The 19076-nt window shown below is 44.5% G+C and overlaps 1 protein-coding gene across 1 annotated transcript in view; it reads right to left on the reverse strand.

Moving 5' to 3' along the window:
- Positions 1–16299, reverse strand: part of LOC135405086 (transitional endoplasmic reticulum ATPase-like) — a 29777-nt gene extending 13478 nt beyond the window's left edge. The window contains exons 1-10 of the mRNA XM_064639801.1: positions 16123–16299; positions 12708–12819; positions 11005–11177; positions 8014–8156; positions 6357–6487; positions 4488–4619; positions 3932–4034; positions 1693–1826; positions 1307–1442; positions 178–290 (exon numbers count right to left, since the gene is read on the reverse strand). Coding sequence (XP_064495871.1) covers positions 178–290; positions 1307–1442; positions 1693–1826; positions 3932–4034; positions 4488–4619; positions 6357–6487; positions 8014–8156; positions 11005–11177; positions 12708–12819; positions 16123–16139 — 1194 coding nt within the window. The 5' untranslated portion in view covers positions 16140–16299. The remainder of the gene's footprint in view (positions 1–177; positions 291–1306; positions 1443–1692; positions 1827–3931; positions 4035–4487; positions 4620–6356; positions 6488–8013; positions 8157–11004; positions 11178–12707; positions 12820–16122) is intronic.
- Positions 16300–19076: the final 2777 nt, after the last annotated feature.

The following is a 19076-nucleotide window of genomic DNA, read 5'->3' on the forward strand; positions in this document are numbered from 1 at the left end:
TTTTTAAAGAGAAAGCCACAGCAAACAGACACAGGACGACAGTGGCACTTTAATAGCGAGTGAGGACTTTTGGTCACTGGTAAGCTAGTTAAAGGAAGCCCAGAGATCACATATTTGCTCAGTTTCACACTGTCCTAAACAAGCAGAGACAAGCTCTCCTAATAGCATGCTACTCACCTGTTCCAGATCCACATCATCAGCCAGTTTCATATTTTTTGTGTGGATCTGCAGGATCTCCAGGCGCCCAGTGGCATCTGGGATACCAATATCTACCTCTCTGTCAAAACGACCTGGGGAGTACAAACACATGTTGAGCTGCTGATTCTGTGATCTAAAGGAGCTGCAGTTGCTGCCTTCCTCTGACACAGGAACATGATGATGAGCCACAAATACATACAATTTCAGAAAATGCCAGAGCTTCGGGTTTCTCTGCAGCATCTATCAGCACAGTAGCAGAGTCAGATCAGAGAAGGCAGAAAGGCTTATAGCCATTTAGGGAAAGTGAGACTACTGTATTAACTAGAGTTCGGGATTACATAAACACAGAGGATTTCTGGGTTTTTTTCTGAGTCTCATTTATAGGAAAATATGCTTTCCCTAAGCAACAGATCATGAGACATTTTTGTTTATTCCTACCTTTGTGTCCTCAGCACAGGAGTCCACAAATACTGAGAGATTTAATTTTTCAGAACTTTCACAGCAGTACCCAAGTGGTGAAAAGTATGAACTGCCCCAATATCTGGGGAGGCAGGAAACCCATGTATTACTGTAATATTAACTAGGGCATGTATAACTATCGCTTTCCTCTAGCTATAACTGTGCATTCAAACAACTCATTACATATTTAAGAGGTAATTTTTCCTGCAAATTTGACTTTACCAACTGGTCATATGACAGACATTCATTCACATTGCAAAGTTTCGAAAACCTGAATCTCGGAAACTCCCAGACTTCTCATCAATAAAAGAGAAATGGGACAATTCAGAGCCTTCTGCAACCTGAGGCACGAACAACCCCTTAAGCATTTAGTCCTGAAATAACCTCACGTAATTGATGAAGTGAAAAAGTGTGCTACTCTTTAAGTATTTCATTATTTCTACAAGTTCTAATCTAATAAAGCACAAAAGATTATATCAAAGGCTGAAATCTAGAAATTAATTTCAAGCAAGTAGTTGGAGAGAAGTCAATGGTTTATATAACACAAGATGTTTAATATTAGTTTCTACTCAATCTTTCCAAGGTCTCTGAAGCACAGTCCATAACAAAGTATCTGATACACAGAAAAAGAGATGGCAATTGTGGTTACCAAATCGCCTGAGTGCTGGGTCAATGCTGTTGGGTCTGTTGGTGGCTGCCATAACAATCACATGTGCTCTCTGTTTCAGTCCATCCATAAGAGTCAACAGCTGAGACACAATGCGACGTTCCACCTCTCCATGTGTCTGTGAAGAAAGTAATGATTAGACCAAAAGCTCTAAAACACAGCACAGGAGCTAGTACTGCACCAGAGCAGACAGATACAACAGATGTGAGCTGTTAAGAAACATTGTGAACTATATCAGATTCTTCTGATATCCAACTGCTTTCAAGCATTAAGTTAAATACTGCTTTACCCTGTAGTCAAATGCAGAGATTCATGCCAGCTGCTACCAAAAAGGATGTACTCCTTTACCTTCTAAAGGTTTTCTTTACCTTCTCTCTCTTAGGAGCAATGGCATCCAGTTCATCAATGAAGATGATGGCAGGAGCATTCTTCTCTGCTTCTTCAAAGGCTTTCCTCAGGTTGCTCTCAGACTCACCAGCCAGCTTGCTCATGATCTCAGGACCTGAAAAAATAATGGCACTGTGGCACCCAGAAGAGAGGCAACTAGCCCCAAAGCATGCAGCTCATTTTTTTTTTTTAGTACAAGGTTTACATGTGAGTATGTATATTTCAAGCCAAAGCAAATACTATCAACCAAGTTCATTAAATTTGCATTTGAACAGGCAGGACCAGCATGCAGAATTACTTTCTATCATCATTTTGGTGTTTTCAGTTTACTCTAACAGAATGCAACACTAGTCAATGAGCTACATTTAGCTGCCTCTTTCCTTACCCTATTTCACACTTGGTGAGCTTCTCTGTAATGTGCCATCACACAGAGTTAATGCCAGCCCTAGCTTGCAAGGGAAGCAATCAAATTATATGGTGATGAATTATCAGGGTAGGGAAAGGAAAAGCTGTAAACTACTGCAGCTGTCTTTAGCATGCATTACACAGGTATACAATTACCTCTATAAGATCCTATAAATGAGTTCCAAAAAAAAAAACAACTGTTGGGAGGAATGGGTTAAAAAGCAAAACACTGGTGAGTGCTCAAGTGACCTTGCAGCTGGGAATAACCCTTGATAAGCCTGTATGAACAGCAGCCAGTGATCCTCTGTCATGGACCAAGTTTAACAGTGCCTGCGTCTCTGCTTGTGCACCTCTGCCCAGGTGTTGCTTCAGGGATCCCCCGGTTAGTGAGGTAATGGAAATAAATTTACTCTTTATGTTTTAGCCATGAGTTTCTGGTTGTCCTGACTGCCTGCCTGTGTTGACTTGCACACCAACTAACCAAAACCAACAAGCCACTACCAAAAAAACAACTCCCCAAACCCCATCTCCTCTCAAAGGATAAATAATAAAAATGTGTAAGCACATTAATCCCAGAAGGAAGGACAGCATTCCTCTGAGATCTCCTACAATTGCTGAACACTACTGCAGGCTCACAGATTTATTCTGTTTTTACAGATTTTCCATTGTGCCGAAGGGAGTGGTAATGAAGAGAAAGTATGCTTCTAAGAGATCCAAGAAAAAGAAACCTGATCCTTAGAAGTGCAAGGCTGCCAGACAACTGAAGCAGGCCAGTTGCAGAGCCACTGGTGCGGGCGAGTACGAAGAGTGTTTCATTAAAGGTAACTCACCAATTCATACCAGCTCCATCTACAACACTGCCTGCAGCTCCATGCTTGGGACTAGCAGATAGAGAATGCATCACTAACTCTGACAATGTTATTTTTATTATGCAATAGAAATGCAAGTGTCTAAAGAAATGTCCAGCTCATTATCATGCAGTAACACCTTCCATACACTTAGAAAGTATGACAAGGATGGCATATGGTTAAAAATGGTCCATTTACATCTGATATCTTGAGATACAAAGCAAGTCACTTCCCTACTACTGCTCACTGCTATACTGTGCTATATACTTCTTTGCTTTCACCTTCATGGGTCTAAGTGATTGAAATCAGAAAAGAAAAGCAGCACTCAAGTACAAATGTTGTTATTCCACCACTGACTGTAAAATGGGACAGAAAAGCAGTGAGGAAAATTCAAAGTCTGATCCTTACAGGACATAAATCAGTATCCACCTCAACTACTACAGGTGAAGAGTGATCAATAGGAGGTTCTGTTACTTGTAGCTAAGTCCCAAGGTACTGATAGCTTTCAGGACATTAATTAGGTGGAACTGCTATGTGAAACAGAACAGGTCTTGTGCTTTACTTGAGGGAAAACCAAATCCACAGCAGATCAGCTTCTTTTCTGAATGGAACATGCTAGCAGCAACAGAAACAAGTGTCCTGCACCCATATACATAGAATAATCTTGCCACTCCCAGCTCTGCCCTCACCAACATAAATGAACACTCAACCACACAGACTCCAGGTCCCTGTATTGCAAAGCTGTCTTTTCAACGAGCCTGCTACAAAACAAGCTTATGGGAAGTGACACTACAGACACTTCCACACAAATGGCCTCCAAGTGTCCCCAGAGGCACACTTCAAAGAGGTAAGGAAGGATGTCAGGGAGACAACATGGCTTTACAAGCCCTATTAATACCATTTCTTACCATAAGATGGATGAATAAGTACACAGCAGATCGGGGGCCAAAGTAGCCACAAAACTTACCGTTGATCAGGAAGAAGAAAGCCCCTGTTTCGTTGGCCACCGCTCGGGCAATAAGTGTTTTACCAGTGCCAGGAGGACCATACAGCAGGATCCCACGTGGAGGCTGAGGACACAGGCAAGGGACTTAGGTGGTGAGCTAGTATCAGAATGCCTAAATAGCTCCACAATGAATCTGCAAGCATTTGATAAAGCCAGTCCAAAATTGTGATACAAACTTCTGCAACAGCTGCCATCCCAGCATTGCTATCAACATGCTTACTACTTTGCATGACAAACAAAACCTTGCCAGTAACTGACAGCACTGATTCAAAGCATCCCTCTGCTTTGCAAGTTGTCAGTACTTTAATCTGTTTTCAAAGCATGTAAGGAAATACTTTCCTAATATCAGCATTTAAAAAAGACAAAAAAACCCAAAAAACCCCATACGAGCAAACAAAAAAACTTCCCCCGAAAAAAACAAATTACTTATTCCCCTCCTAATACCTCATGAACCTCTGACATCAAGTCATCCTCAAGGGCAAGCCCACTAATCCACCTGGTGCAGACAGGGACATACCTTCACCCCTATGGCCTTGAAGAGAGCAGGGTGTCGGAGAGGAAGTTCCACCATCTCTTTGATTTGAGCCAGCTGCTTCCGGCAACCACCAATGTCATCATAGCCCACTTCATTCAGTGACTCCTCTTCATCCTACCCAGAAGGAAATACATTAAACATCTGAGTGAAAATAACAGCTCAACAATCCCTCCTGGTCTACAGAACCCAGGTTTTTACTCATTGCCATTTCTTTGATGTCTTGAGATTCTCACTTTCAAGTCTTCCTAGTGTCTTCTACAATTGTTTCTTAGCTCTCTCTTCCCAGACATGCAAAGGGAAATGCGTCACTGAAGCCCACCCTCTTGAATTACAGCCTCTGCTGCCAGGGCCCCTACAGACTCTAGTGCAAAACAAGTTGTGTGACCCTCTGATGTCACTAACAAAGATAATAAGACAATGAAGTCCAGTATAAAATATACTTATTCCTTAAACTGTACATGGCATTTCTAACTACCTGACATACCCTAGCTACCATACAGTTATCCGACATAGTATTTTCTTTTGGGATTGACTCAAATTAACAGAAAATGTTGAGATCAAGATGTGCAGATAAGTCTACCCATAACCAAATCTTTCAGTATAACTCTATAGCATCCATTCATTTGGCTGTCCAAATTTCTACTGGTCTTAATTATCTGTAACATTAGGCCATGCTAAAATAATAAAATAACACAGTCTGGAATCTCAGAGGGGCTCAGTCCAAGCCCCACAAGCTGGAACTACTACTTCAAGCAGGTTGCTCAGGGTCTGGCCCTGTCAAGTGCTTAAGGTCTCCAGGTTTGGAGATTCCTGCCCTCTCCATGCCTTTCTCCAGGGCTTGGAGAAGCCTTTTCCTATTGGGAATTTTCCTTGATCTGCCTTGTGTCATTGCCCCTAGTCCCATCCCTGGGTGCAGCTCTTGGGAGAGCCTGATTATCCACCCCTTCCCATCAGGCAGTTGCCAGTAAGCCTGACCCTTTGCCTTCCCTTCTCCATGCTGCATCAACCCCCTCCCAGCTGTTCCTCATTCATTCTGACCTCTAGCTCCACATCATTTTTGGTGGCCTTAGCTGAACTTGCTCCTATCTGTCTCTGTTGTGTCCTGAAGAGCCCAAACTGGACTCATCTAATGCTCAGACATGGCCTCAAGTGTCAAATAGAGGTGAATTTTTCAAAAGGCAGAGCTAACTACAAACTAGGACTCATCCTGATCTGCAGCCAGTAAAAAGGCACTTGCTTTATGAAGCATACAACCACCTTAGCCCATTTCTCTGAGATTTCCTACTCTGTAACAGTAAGGTGGCCAAGACCCGACAGACAATCCACTCAGGTTGCCTCAAGCTTGGGACACTCAAGGCTTAGACACCTTAAGTGACTGGGAGGAGAAAAGAAAAAAAAATAAAAAAAATTAAAATCAACCATTTAGAGATTTCAAATTTCTCATTGAAAAAGTACCAATTGCTTTCTTTTCACATGGCATAAAATTTAGCAACATTGTAGCCCTCCCTGCTATGGATCAAGGGAACTTTGGAATTAAAAGATGAATCTAAAGTCCAGCATGAGATATATGGAAGCATATATGCAAAACCAGCTGCTGCCAAAGTATGGCATCTCATCAGCAAACCTATGCACTGGTGCTATCTCAGCATCTGAGGAAGGACACTGGAAACACATTTCTCTGACTACCTTCAGCAGCAGCTCACCTCCTGAAACCAGAGGTTTTAATCATTACATTCAATACACGAAATGCCAAAACAGGAACTGATAACACTGCTGCTCTTAAGGACTGTCACCAAAACAGATTTTGGACAGAGGGGATACAGTAGAACTGCACATCAGGGTTCTGCTCACCTCTCGTTTGATGGGTTCTCCTTCACAATGGATCACTGTGTCTGGAGCCACTATGCAGTACGGGCTTGGATCTGTCTCCACCACTTTGAACTCCACTGCACGCATCCCTCCACGCACCAAGAAGATGTCACCTGTAAAATCCCACATTTCAGGAGCCTGATGCAAAATGTCAACCCTTGTACTACCAGCAGCCCCAGAGGACAAGGAAGTGGGTTATGCAGGTATATGCTGCCGGCATTTTTAACACTGCCCTGCATTTTAAATTCAAGAGCTGGATGTACTGTGACCACCCGAGCACCATCAAATTTCATCCAGAAACAAACAGCAAACAAAATCAGCAAACAATAGAAAAATAATACTCTGCTTCAATACAAGACACAAAGGCAAGGAATCATGTTTCTTTTCCTTTCAATTTCAATTTAACATTTCTAAAAAAGGCAAAAAGACTTGACTTAATCGAAATTCATTTTGAAGTTATTATAACTAGTTGTTACTAGTTATAACTGATTGTCTCCAGAAGCAGAATATACGATACTGCACTATGACTCCTGGCTAAACTGGGCTACAGAAGATGGATAAATTCAACTTGTGTATATATTGTATTAGGACCTATTTGTTCCAGCAGAAGTGCTACTAGCACAACTCTAAAAGTATATTTGTTTTTTATGCACTTTCTCAGTAATTAATTAAATTACTTTGAAAAAGTGCATTTAGTCAGGGTGCTGGCTAGTATATCCAACCAATTGATTGATATGTGGGCAACTCCCCAATCCCATCAAGTAGTAGCAACTCAGGAGAAAAATCTCATTAAACTGAATTCTACCTGAGCTTTTTCTGATGTTCTCCCATCCCACATAGTAAAAAACCACAAGAGAATATCCTGGTTTCATCTGGGATAGAATTAATTTCTTTTCAGTAGCTGGTACAGTGCTGTGTTTTGGATTCAGTATGAGAATAATGCTGATAACACACTAATGTTTTGATTGTTGCTGAGCAGTGCTTACCCTGGGGCTTTTCAGTGTCTCATGTTCTGCCAGTGAGGAGCTGCACAAGAAGCTGGGAGGGAGCACAGCTGGGACAGCTGACCCGACCTGGCCAAAGGGATATTGCACACCATAGAACATCATGCCCAGTATATAAACTGGGGGGAGTTGGCCAGGAGCCACATATTGCTGCTTGGGGACGGGCTGGGCATTGGTCAGTGGGCAGTGAGCAATTTTATCGTGCATCACTTGTTTCGCTTGAGTTTTATTCCTCCCTCTTTCTCTCTCCAATTATTATTATAATTAATATTATATTTTGTTTCAATTATTAAACTGTTCTTATCTCAGCCCATGAGTTTTACTTTTTTTCCGATCCTCCTCCCCACTGGGAAGGGGGGAGGATGTGTGAGCAAGCAGCTGCATGGTACTTAGTTGCTGGCTGGGATTAAACCATGACAGAGAACTACCAAGCTGCTCTGCCAGCCAGCAACAAATATCACTCTTTCTTCTGAAGTTTAGAAAAAAATTAAATCAGCAACAACAAAATCGCACTCTACAGTTGTCAGTCTAATGCTCCATGGAGATCTGTGCAAGCTTCCAGAAATTCTTTTTATTCAGTATCAGGACTAGCTCACACTTGCTGCCATCAGGACTTCAATAACAGGTGCTATTACCTTTCCTGATGGGTCTGTAAGCTTCCAGGAAGTATGGCTTGAGATAGACCTCAAACAGATTCCCTGTGATCCCTTCTACTGTGTCATCAATTGGCAGCACATGGATACGTTTGCCGTATTTCACATCTGGGCAAGGCTGGATGCTGCAACAGAAGAAAACTCCAGTTAACCACATCATACTGGACTTATACCCAAGTCTGGAAAAGGCAGTGATGTCCCTTCCCAGGCCAGTACAAATGCAAAAAAGGACCATCCAAAGCCCTGGTGGGACTTCCCACATGCGTAAGAATGATGACAAGGTAAAAATCATGTCCATTAGAGAGCTAGTCTTCACAACACATGCTTTCATTCACTCCTCTCAGCCCTATCCAAAACTGCTGAGGGGGACTCATACTACCCCCTGCTCTTCTGTAGCCCCCCCTTTGCCATTCCCAAGATACATTCATAAGTTACTAATGCAGCCTAAAGACCTGTGAGAGTCATGAGCTAACTTTTGTTTCAACACATGCTCCTGCACCTGAGTCAGGGCAATCCCAAGCACAAGTACAGGCTGGGCAGAGAATGGATTGAGAGCAGCCCTGTGAAGGACTTGGGGGTGTTGGTGGACGAGAAGCTTGATGTGAGCCAGCAATGTGCTCTTGCAGTCCAGAAAGCCAACCGTGTCCTGGGCTGCATCGAAAGCAATGTAGCCAGCAGGTCAAGGAAGGGGATTCTGCCCCTCTGCTCTTGTGAGACCCCACCTGGAGTGCTGCAGTCAGCTCTGGGGGCCCCAACATAAGGAGGTCATGGACCTGTTGGAGTAAGCCCAGAGGAGGCCACAAAGATGCTCAGAGGGCTGAAACACCTCTCCTATGAAAACAGGCCGAGAGAGTTGGGGTTGTTCAGCCTGGAGAAGAGAGGGCTCCAGGTAGACCTTATAGCACCTTCCAGTACCTGAAGGGAACCTACAGGAGAGGCTGGAAGGACTTTTTACAAGGGCATGCAGTGACAGGACAAAGAAGAATGGCTTCAAACTGAAAGAATACTGATTTAGATTGGATAATAGGAAAAAATTCTTTACTATGAGGGTGGTGAGACACTGGCACAGGTTGCCCAGAGAAATTGATGGGACTCTGAGCAGCCTGATCTAGTGGAAGGTGTCCCTGCCTATGGTAAGGAGGTTAAAATTAGATGATCTCTGAGGCCCCTTCCAATCCAAACCATTCTATGATTCTACGAGCTACTGCTGAACTAACTAAGGGAAAGGGAGCTGGGGATAAATCTTTGTTCCTTCCTCTCTTCCTCATAATTTAGTACAGAGAATAGAGCTCCTGTTGCTGATAAACCTGATTCTGAGCAAAGGTTCTCAGTACCAACCAGGGATAGCCAGGTGTCTGTCAATCCCCCTTTGTGGAGACTGACATTTAGGTTAAAGTCTGAAGGCCCCTTCCCCCTTTTAAATAAATATCTCAGCTATTATTTTATAGTGTAGGCCAACAGCATACTGTAGTGACACCTCAGAGTATCAAGCTGTGGCAGAGAGGCAAAAAGCTCAAACTGGCTTTGCCAGCTAAAAAAAGCCTACATGGAACTGCAGCTGAGCATGCAACTTTTCATGTGCTAGTTTGTTAGAGACTATTAAGAGATTCTTTAACCACAGGCTTTACAGTGAGGATATAGCAGAAAGGTAAAGACAGACTGCCCCACAGAAGGAAAACAGCTGACAGACTACAAGCAGGAAGCAATTAGTGCATGAATCTGGATTTTGGTAGAAACCAGGCCACAGAAATTAACACAATAAGTACTTAAAGATCAGCAAGAAAAACTTTGAAGGCAAGAGATGTGAAAATTCTCTGACCCTTGCAATGAAGCCAAGACAATCAGTAACACATCTGGAAGGCTGAGAACCACTATCACCCAGTCCCAGCAGAGAAGGGGATAGCACAGGCTGAACCATCACACTAGAAATTACTCCAACAGTAACCTTATATAGGGTTAAAGTAAGGATTCACCTTTATTTTAAATCCACAGAGTAGCTCAAAGCAGTCATGTTTAAAACTTGCATTTTCTAGTGGTAGAGAGATGGGTGGAACAGACTTGTTCCTCTCCTCTACAGTTCATATGAAACAAATTTTGTATTTAAAGACTATTCCAGATATCACTCCAGGAATTCTACTATCAGAAACCAGGTTCCAATTTTCCCAGAACATGCACAATATTCCAGATTAGAAAAATACTCAGGAGAAAGAGCTGTCAGCTCTCACATATTTAAGCCTGCAAATTAGCATTTTTATGTTTAAGAAATGCTGACACATTTTTTCTCTCCACTCCCATCATAGAATGGAACTTGCCTCCTGTAAGCCAAAATGTATACTTCAATGCTTTCCCACTACCTTCTGCAAGTGTTGTACAAAATTCCTGCAACACCTAAAGAATTCCTAATTTTAAAATTATTTTATAACAAAAATTTGAATATAAACAACCTTCAGGGATTTTTAATCTTGCTATTTGACTGCTTCAAGTTTTAACTTCTGTTTGTTATAGGGCAGCTCAGTGCTTGAGCTAACCATACTATAAGATCAATTACAATGTTGCTTACTACTTTTCACAGTTAACTTTGCTGACACTAAAAATTTAGATGGGAAAAAAATTGTGAATTCATCTGACAATGTAAATTTGGGAAGAATACTATGACAACAGTGGGGTAAATTGAGCTATTTAATTAAACGACAGGATTCGGGCTTATGAAGGTCCTGAAGAGAATTCGAGAATCTTTAGCATAATTTTTTAGTATTAATCTGAATATGCATACAGCCAGAAACACATGCAAAAATAAACTGAGATCCCTGATGTAAGACACACATTTGAAAACATTTCTGTGATCTCCTCTGGAAGATGCAAGAATACTTCCTGCAGACCCTGTCTCTGCTACAGACCAAATCAATTCAAAGCCAGTGCACAAATTATTTAGGCAACCCAGGGATACGCAACAGTTAGCAAACTAGTCCTCACCTGATCACATCACCCAGGCGCACTCTCAAGTTATTGCGAACAACCCTATTCATGCGAATCTTCTCATCTGAGCAGGTATCATCTGACAGAACAATGCAGACTGCTTCTCTCCTCTTCTTCCCTTTTAGCAGGACAGTGTCTCCTCTGAACAGCTGCAATTCATCCATTTTTGCCTGTAAAGAATAACAGCATTACAACAAGCTTTTGACAAAACAATTGGAGGAAGTAGTTAGTGACCTGCTGAGCCACTTAGACCCTCACAAGTCTATGGGGCCAGATGGGCTCCACCCAAGGGTACTAATGGAGCCAGCAGAAGAGCTCACCAAGCCGTGCTCCATCATTTATCAGAAATCCTGGTTAACCGAGGAGGTCCCAAAGAACTGGAGGTTAGCCAATGGGATGCTCATCTGCAAGAAGTGTCAGAAGCAGGATCTGGGGAACTACAGGCCTGTCAGCCTGACCTCGATGCCAGGGAAGGTTATGGAACAGATCATCTTGAGTGTGGTCACGCAGCACATGCAGGACAACCAAGGGATCAGGTCCAGGGTAGGAAGGCTCTGCAGAGGGATCTGGACAGGCTGAATTGATGGGCCGAGGCCAATTATATGAGGTTCAATAAGGCCAAGTGCCAGGTTCTGCCCTTGGGTCACAACAACCCCATGCAACGCCACAGGTTTGGGGAAGAGTGGCTGGAAAGCTGCCCAGTGGAAAAGGACCTGGGGGTGCTGTCAACAGCAGCTAAACATGAGCCAGCAGTGTGCCCAGGTGGCCAAGAAGGCCAATGGCATCCTGGCTTGTATCAGAAAGTGTGGCCAGCAGGACCAGAGCAGTGATCGTTCCCCTGTCCTCAGCACTGGTGAGGCCACACCTCAAGTATTACATCCAGTTTTGGGCCCCTCACAAGAAGGACATTGAGGTGCTGAAGCGTGTCCAGAGAAAGGCAACGAAGCTAGTGAAAGGTCTAGAGAGCAAGTCATATGAGGAGTGGCTGAGGGAGCTGAGGTTGTTTAGCCTGGAGAAGAGAAGGCTCAGGGGAGACTTTATTGCTCTCTACGACTACCTGAAAGGAGGTTGTGGTGGGGTGGGGGTTGGTCTCTTCTCCCAGGCAACTAGTGACAGGACAAGAGGAAATGGCCTCAAGATGCACCAGGGGAGGCTCAGGTTGGACATCAGGAAGAATTTCTTCACAGAAAGGTTTGTTAAGCATTGGAACAGACTGCCCAGGGAAGTGGTAGAGTCACCATCCCTGGACCTGGCACTTAGTGCTATGGTTTAGTTGACATGGTGGTGGTTTGATCAAAGGTTGGACTTGATGATCTTGGAGGTCTTTTTCAACCTTAATGATTCTATGAATTCAAGTATTTGAAGGAAAGTTACTTGACTTTGGAGAATTTCATCTTGGAAGCAATATACTAGATCTACAAAGACAGAGGTTTCCACTACAGTAGTCAAGAGCTAATCCTAAAGCCAGACTAAGGGCATGAGCTCAACTGAATCCTAAAAGTTAGAGTCAAAATGTACTTTATCATTCATTAATAATTATTATATATGATTATTTATTTAGCCCACCCCTCTCACTTGTAACTGCTGCAGCTTCTGACACAAATACTTAGATTCATGTTGCAAAGTTACATTTCAAGTTAATAGACAGCAACAGATTGCAAATTACCAGATTAAATGCTTTGCTTTTATAGGTGACGCACCTGGGACAGTGACACAACACTGTTGTCTTCATTGATGGCTTCGTCAACAATTAACCGATTGGGCCTGTTCTTCTGCTTCAGAATAGCAGTCGATAAGTCATCTGCTTTAGAACTAGCAAAGAAAACAGAAGTTAATGAGTCCAAGTGATATGACTCCCCCCTTTCACCCCCACCACCCGTTTTATTCTCCATTTTCTACAGGTTTCTTTGTTGTCTTGTCATTTAGAAACTATACTTGTTTGTAAATGTCCTGGTTTCAGGTAGGATAAAGTTAATTTCTTCTCAGTAGCTGTTACAGTGCTGTGTTTTGGATTCAGTATGAGAATGGTGTTGATAACACACTGATATTTTGGTTTTTTGCTAAGTCATGTTTATCCTAAGTCAAGGACTTTTTTTCTTGTCTCATGCTCTGCCAGTGAAGAGGTACGCAAAAGAAACTGGGAGGGAGCATAGGCAGGACAGGTGACCCAAACTGACCAAAGGGATATTCCATACCATATAAAGTCATGCCCAGTATATAAACTGGGGGGAGTTACCAAGAAGGGGGAGCCAATCTAGGTTCGGGAAGGGGGGTCTGGCATCAGTCAGCAGGTGGTGAGCAATTGCATTGTGCATCACTTGTTTTTCCCTTTTTATTATCATTATTATTAGCATTTACCATAATTACTGTATTTTACTTTATTTTCAATTATTAAACTGTTCTTATTTAAACATACAAGTTTTACTTTGATTCTCCTCCCCATTTCACCGGGTTAGAGGGGGTGGTGGGGAGAGAGGGGCGGGGTTGAGCGAGTGGCTGGTACTTCATCTCCAGCTGGGCTTAAACCATAACAGTAAGAGAAAAGATAATATTATTCCTAGGCACCAGTTTCAGGAGTTCAAAGCAGAATGCTTTCTGTCACTAAATATAACTACTTTACTAATCAAATGGAAATAGCTATGAAGCAATCTATAAAAAGAAGTGGTCAGTGAGATGCTGCTGACTCTAAGATGTTTTGCCTCAAAGAATTTGTCAGGTTCGTCTGAAATCACATGTAACCACTACGATGGAAACAAAAGTTCAAGTCCATTTGGTGTCAAATTCCAGATAAATAGGGGAATTAAAGGACAATGCTGCAGTTCCCCTGACAGGAAGAGTTGTAAGAGTTTAGCCTGTCACAGCCTATTAGTGAAATGTACCAAGCCAGTAGAAATATTCAACTGCTCATGAAAAATGGGGTTTCCTTTTTTTTTAGGATATAAGCACCTTTCCATAATACCTTCATAGGAGTCACTACAACTCTAGCCTACTATACCATAAAATGTGTGACAGATAATTCATTATCTGACCTAACAGTTCTGCAGACAAAGAAACAAAGGTGTTAAGAAATTATGACAGCTACACAGGAGAGTGATGTTATTTCTCCTACAGACAAGAGTAAGGACTTGAACAGACAAGCACTACCCATCTTCCAATAGCAATTTAGAATATTATTATCACCATTTGCTATCATTGCATCTCTCCTGGGGGTTCATAGAATGGTTTGGGTTGGAAGGGACCTCAAAGATCATCTCGTTCCAACCTCCTGCCCTGGAAGTGTTAAAGACCAGGCTGGATGGGGCTTGGAGCAACCTGGTCTAGTGGAAGGTGTCCCTGCCCATGGCAGGGAAGTTGGAATGAGATGATCATTAAGGTCCCTTCCAACCCAAACCATTCTGTGATTCTACGATTATGTCACTTCATCACTTTTCTGTGTCAGAGCTCTCCTTGTTCAGCATGTGATAATGCCCAGAGGCTATGCATTGTGGTAGACAGTATGAAGAGCGAGATCAGAAAGTAATTACTGATTACTGATTCTCCTGAAAATGACTATCAACCTTCAAAGCTCCACATAAAGTAGGGAACTGACTTGTTCCTGCAAGTCTATGTTAAATATACAATGAAAAGTCACCAACTCAAAATTATTCCAGCTTTAGTAACAGAAGTGAAAACAGTCATGCCTTCTGTATGCTGGTGTACCTTTTTATCAATACCCTCATGAACTCACTTCCTAGATAAAACCTGTCAGTGTTTTTTTACCACCCTGAACATCCCTATTACAGTCTGAGCTACTTTCTCTGGGTAAGTATTAAAAAAAAAATCCCTCAACGTAAATGAGTGAAATATCTGATGACTGCAGCCACTTACTGGAACAACACATGACAACCAAGCAGTGAGTTCATACCCATGCTCAAGATGCCAAGTTCTCAAATACTGTTTTAGACAGGTATACACACAAAACCAAGAATCTTTTCAGAAACACTCTATTAGATCTTGCAATGCTATACTCTGCTAAAGCTCAGTTCAACAAGATGGCTGCCAACAGCATTGACCCAAAATCTGTAACTAAGAAGTAACTGTTTTCCAGTTGCAGAGTAACTTTTGTGAATTCCTATGTGGTGAGAACAACTTTGCAAAAGTATAAATTTCTTTTTAAAAAACACTGTTCACCTCACTCAGACTCAAAATACGTCTTTGAGACCATCACTTCCACCACAAGCTCTACTGCACACTAAATTCTTGGCACACCTTGCTGGAACTGACTTAGTAAGACCAAGTGGGTCTAAATTGCAGAAGTTGCAAAAGAAAAGGAGAAGATAAACCACAGACACTAAAGGGACTGAAAGAGCCTCTGGCAAAGCTAACAAGTCACTTGAAGTTTTCCTGGATTTGGAAATTATTTTTACTCCTCTCAAGGGACTATGAAGTGACTTGCACACGTGGCCTGGGAGCTGAGGCCAGTATTACTCGACTGATTTTTGAGGAGCACAAAATATGACCCTCAGCCTGGAACTGAAAACAAAGTGAGGCAAGACACTGGAGACAAAAATATAGCTGATTGCCTCAGCTGCCACAGGGGCCAGCCCGGTATAACATATCTTCCTCTTCTAATACCAACTCTCTTCCAGCCCCGACCCGGCCGCTGCGGACCTGCGGGGAGGAGACCGTGACATGCCTCTCCCCCCCTCGCCAGCCGCTCCGCCGCTTGCCCCGGCGCTCTAGGGCCTGGAAGACAAAGCCCTCCCTGGCTGAGGCCTAGCCCAGGCGAGACGGCCCTGGCCAGGCCTCGTCCCCCATTACTCGACACTTCCCGCGGAGGCCCGGCAAGCGGGGGGGGGGGGGGGGGGGGGGGGGGGGGCAGCGGCGGCGCCCAGGGCCCCACTGCGGACAAGAGCCTGGCTGGGCGAACGCGAAGAGCGGCCCATCCCCCTCCCGGCCCCACCCCTACCTCCTCAGAATCTGAATGACACAGCAGGATCGGGGGAGGATCGGGCCCGACGTCGGGTCCAGCCTGGGCAGCGCCGCGCGGAGGCGAGGTAAGGAGATCTAGGCCGAGACGGGCCCAACGCCAGCCAGGCCTATGCCGCGGCCTGCCGGCGGACGGCCCACACTTACTCGGATCCTGAGGCCATGGCGCTTAGAGGAAAAGAGGCGAGGCGGCCGGCGACAGCTCCTCAGGATGGTCGACAACAGGTCTCAGACAGGCTCGCGGCGGTGGTACGTCAAGGCGCTTCACACTGACTGAACCTCAGAACCGACTCGTCAGAAGACTCCACCTCGCGCTGCCTCACCTGCCTAACAACAGCGTGCGCTGACCAATCGGAAATTTCGTCCGGCCAGCATCTCAGCCAATCGGAGAGGCGGAAGCTAGGGGACGAGGAAAAAAAAGAACGCACGCTCTCCCTCCTCTGTCCCGCCCCTCTCTTTTCCCTTCCCAATCATCACGAGCCAAGCGCAACACCCATCAGTCAATCGCAGCTCCTTCCTTGCCGTGGCTGTTCTACAGGGCAAGACGGGTCGAGCAGCCAATGGCAAAAATCCACCAACGCGAAAATCCAGGCGGAAAGTCCCACCACGAAAGCCTTCTGAGATATCCTCGCCTCGCGATTGGCTAGTGCCCGAGCAAAGGGAAATGCGCGAGTAGGGTTGCAGCCAAGCAGGAGGGGCGGGAGGCGGGTGCTTGAAGAGCAGCTGGAGTGCGCTGAGCAGGCCTGGGCTCAGCTGACGGGACCGCGCGAGTGGGCGCGAGCAGCGAGGCGGGTTTGGCCCCGTCGGAGGCGGTCTCTTGGCAGCTTCGGCGAGGCTTTGGGGGGACATGCTCCAGAGGCTTAATTTCCCCCCGAGTAAAAGGGTGTGGGGGAGGGACCCAGCCCTTCCTCTCCACCCAAAGGTACCTGCAGGACTCCTTTTCTGGATTTGTTTCTTTTTTGGCATTTTTTTCTTTTCCCTGATTGATTTTTTAGGCAGGACTGGACTGCCCCACCAGGCCCCACCGCAGGACCCATGTTCCGAGCCACTCATTCCAGCACAGACCCTGCCCCATCAGGGGTTTAAAGCTCTAGTTCCCCTTGAACCACATGAAACAACCATCCTGCAGCTCTTCCACCACCAGCCACCCCTCCACGACCGCTTCTCGGTCTGTTAGGGCACTCACATCCCCACCTGGGTGGCATTTACTTGGGGCCAGAAACATTGCTGGAGCCAAGTGGTACTGTACCCACAGCCCAAGCCCCGCTCATATCAGGAGGAATCAAATGTGTCTGATGGTTGTTCTCAACCATCTACTGCTGGCGGGCACTCCCTTGTTTTCTCCTAGATGCTTATGAATAATTTAATGACCTGGTGCTCCCTTCCAAGGAGCCAGCTAATACTTAATCCCTGCCTCCTCTGTTCCGCCCTCCTTTTCTTAAAGCCCAGGCAGTAAGGTGGGACTGAAGAAGAGCAGCTATGGGGCTCTCCCAGCCCAGAGGAGTCTGTCTCTACTGAATTTAATCTCTCTAAGCAAGGCATTTGTTGTGGTTTAGGAATGGTACTCCCCAGTTCAGTGTCCCCACCGAGACTCTCCCAAACCACACACTGGTCTCTCTCGCTCCCCCTTCCCCTCCCCCTTCCCACTGCAGCGTCAGGGAGTTGAGAATTGGAGGAACAAAAGGTGAAGATTACGGGTTGAGATAAGAACAATTTACTGGAAACAGCAGTGAGATAAGAAAATGAACGGTAACAGCAACAATATTTAAAAAAAAAGGTATAATAAAAGATTCCATCCTCCATGTTTTCTCAACCGGGAGGGACCCCTTTTCCTTGGAAGCAAGAGAGTCCCTTTCCCCTGCCCCTGGCAATGATGTGAGGTGGTATAGAATAACTTCCTTCTCAGATACTGCAAAAATTAACCCTGTCCTGGCCAGAACTAGGATGTTATCCACCCCTTATTCTATATCATCTACATCATGCCCAGGTCCTACACCTTCTAACTATATACATATATATATATATATATATACACACAAGCACAGGTATCATTTCCATAGTCAATGGCCATCCGTCAAAGATGTCTGTTGAGTTCATTTAATGCATGACTATGGATTCTATCTGTCCTAGATGTCTTCCAGGGCAGGAGGGCTGGTGTGCTGTTGGCTGGTTGCAAACCGCATCAGGAGCTCACGATTAGTGTATCTGGAGCAGTCCATACTCATTGTCCATGGTAGTTATGACATACAGTGTCAGTGTCATTCAGCAACCAATATCATACAATTCAACATTACAGACTGTTCTCACCCAAAAATCAAATCCCCTGGAAGTACACATTGTGGTTCCTTGTCCCTCTGCATTACCTGCCAAGTGCACCCAGGCCCCTGAGCAAAAACAATCCCACGGATAAGTTTGCCTTTGCTTGAGGCAGGACTAATCCAAACTGTCTTCCCTAATACATTCCTCATATGCACCACAGGGACTTTATCCCCTTCTGCAGTACATGGAGGTTTTGATTGGGCAGGGCCAGCTCGATTGGTAGAATCTCTAGTGTTAACTACCCAGGTGGGCCTCACTAAAGGTAAATTCCAATGTTTGAAGGTCCCACAACCCATTGCTTTCAATGTGGTTTTTAACAGTCCATTGTATTTGTTTTTCCCAGAGGCTGGTGCATGATAACAAATATGATATACCCACTGGTATACACTCTGGCCCAGGTGTCTATGAGGCTATTTTTGAAATGAGTCCTGTTGTCTGACTCAATTCTTTCTGGGGTGCCATGCTGCCACAGAACTTGTTTTCAAGGCCCAAGATGGTGTTCTGGGCAGTGGCATGAGGCACAGGGTACATCTCCAGCAATTCAGTGATTGTTTCTACCATTGTAAGCACATAGCGCTTACCTTGGCGAGTTTGCAGGAGTGTGATGTAATCAATCTTCTGGGCCTCCCCATATTTATATTTTGACCATCGCCCCCCATACCACAGGGTCTTTACCCACTTGGCCTGCTTGATTGCAGCATGTGTTTCACAGTTACAGTTAACCTGGAAGACAGTGTCCATAGTTAAGTCCACCCCTCGATAACAAGCCCATCTGTATGCTG

Source organism: Pseudopipra pipra, chromosome W (genome assembly GCF_036250125.1).
Source record: "Pseudopipra pipra isolate bDixPip1 chromosome W, bDixPip1.hap1, whole genome shotgun sequence".
Classification (NCBI taxonomy): Eukaryota; Metazoa; Chordata; class Aves; order Passeriformes; family Pipridae; genus Pseudopipra; species Pseudopipra pipra.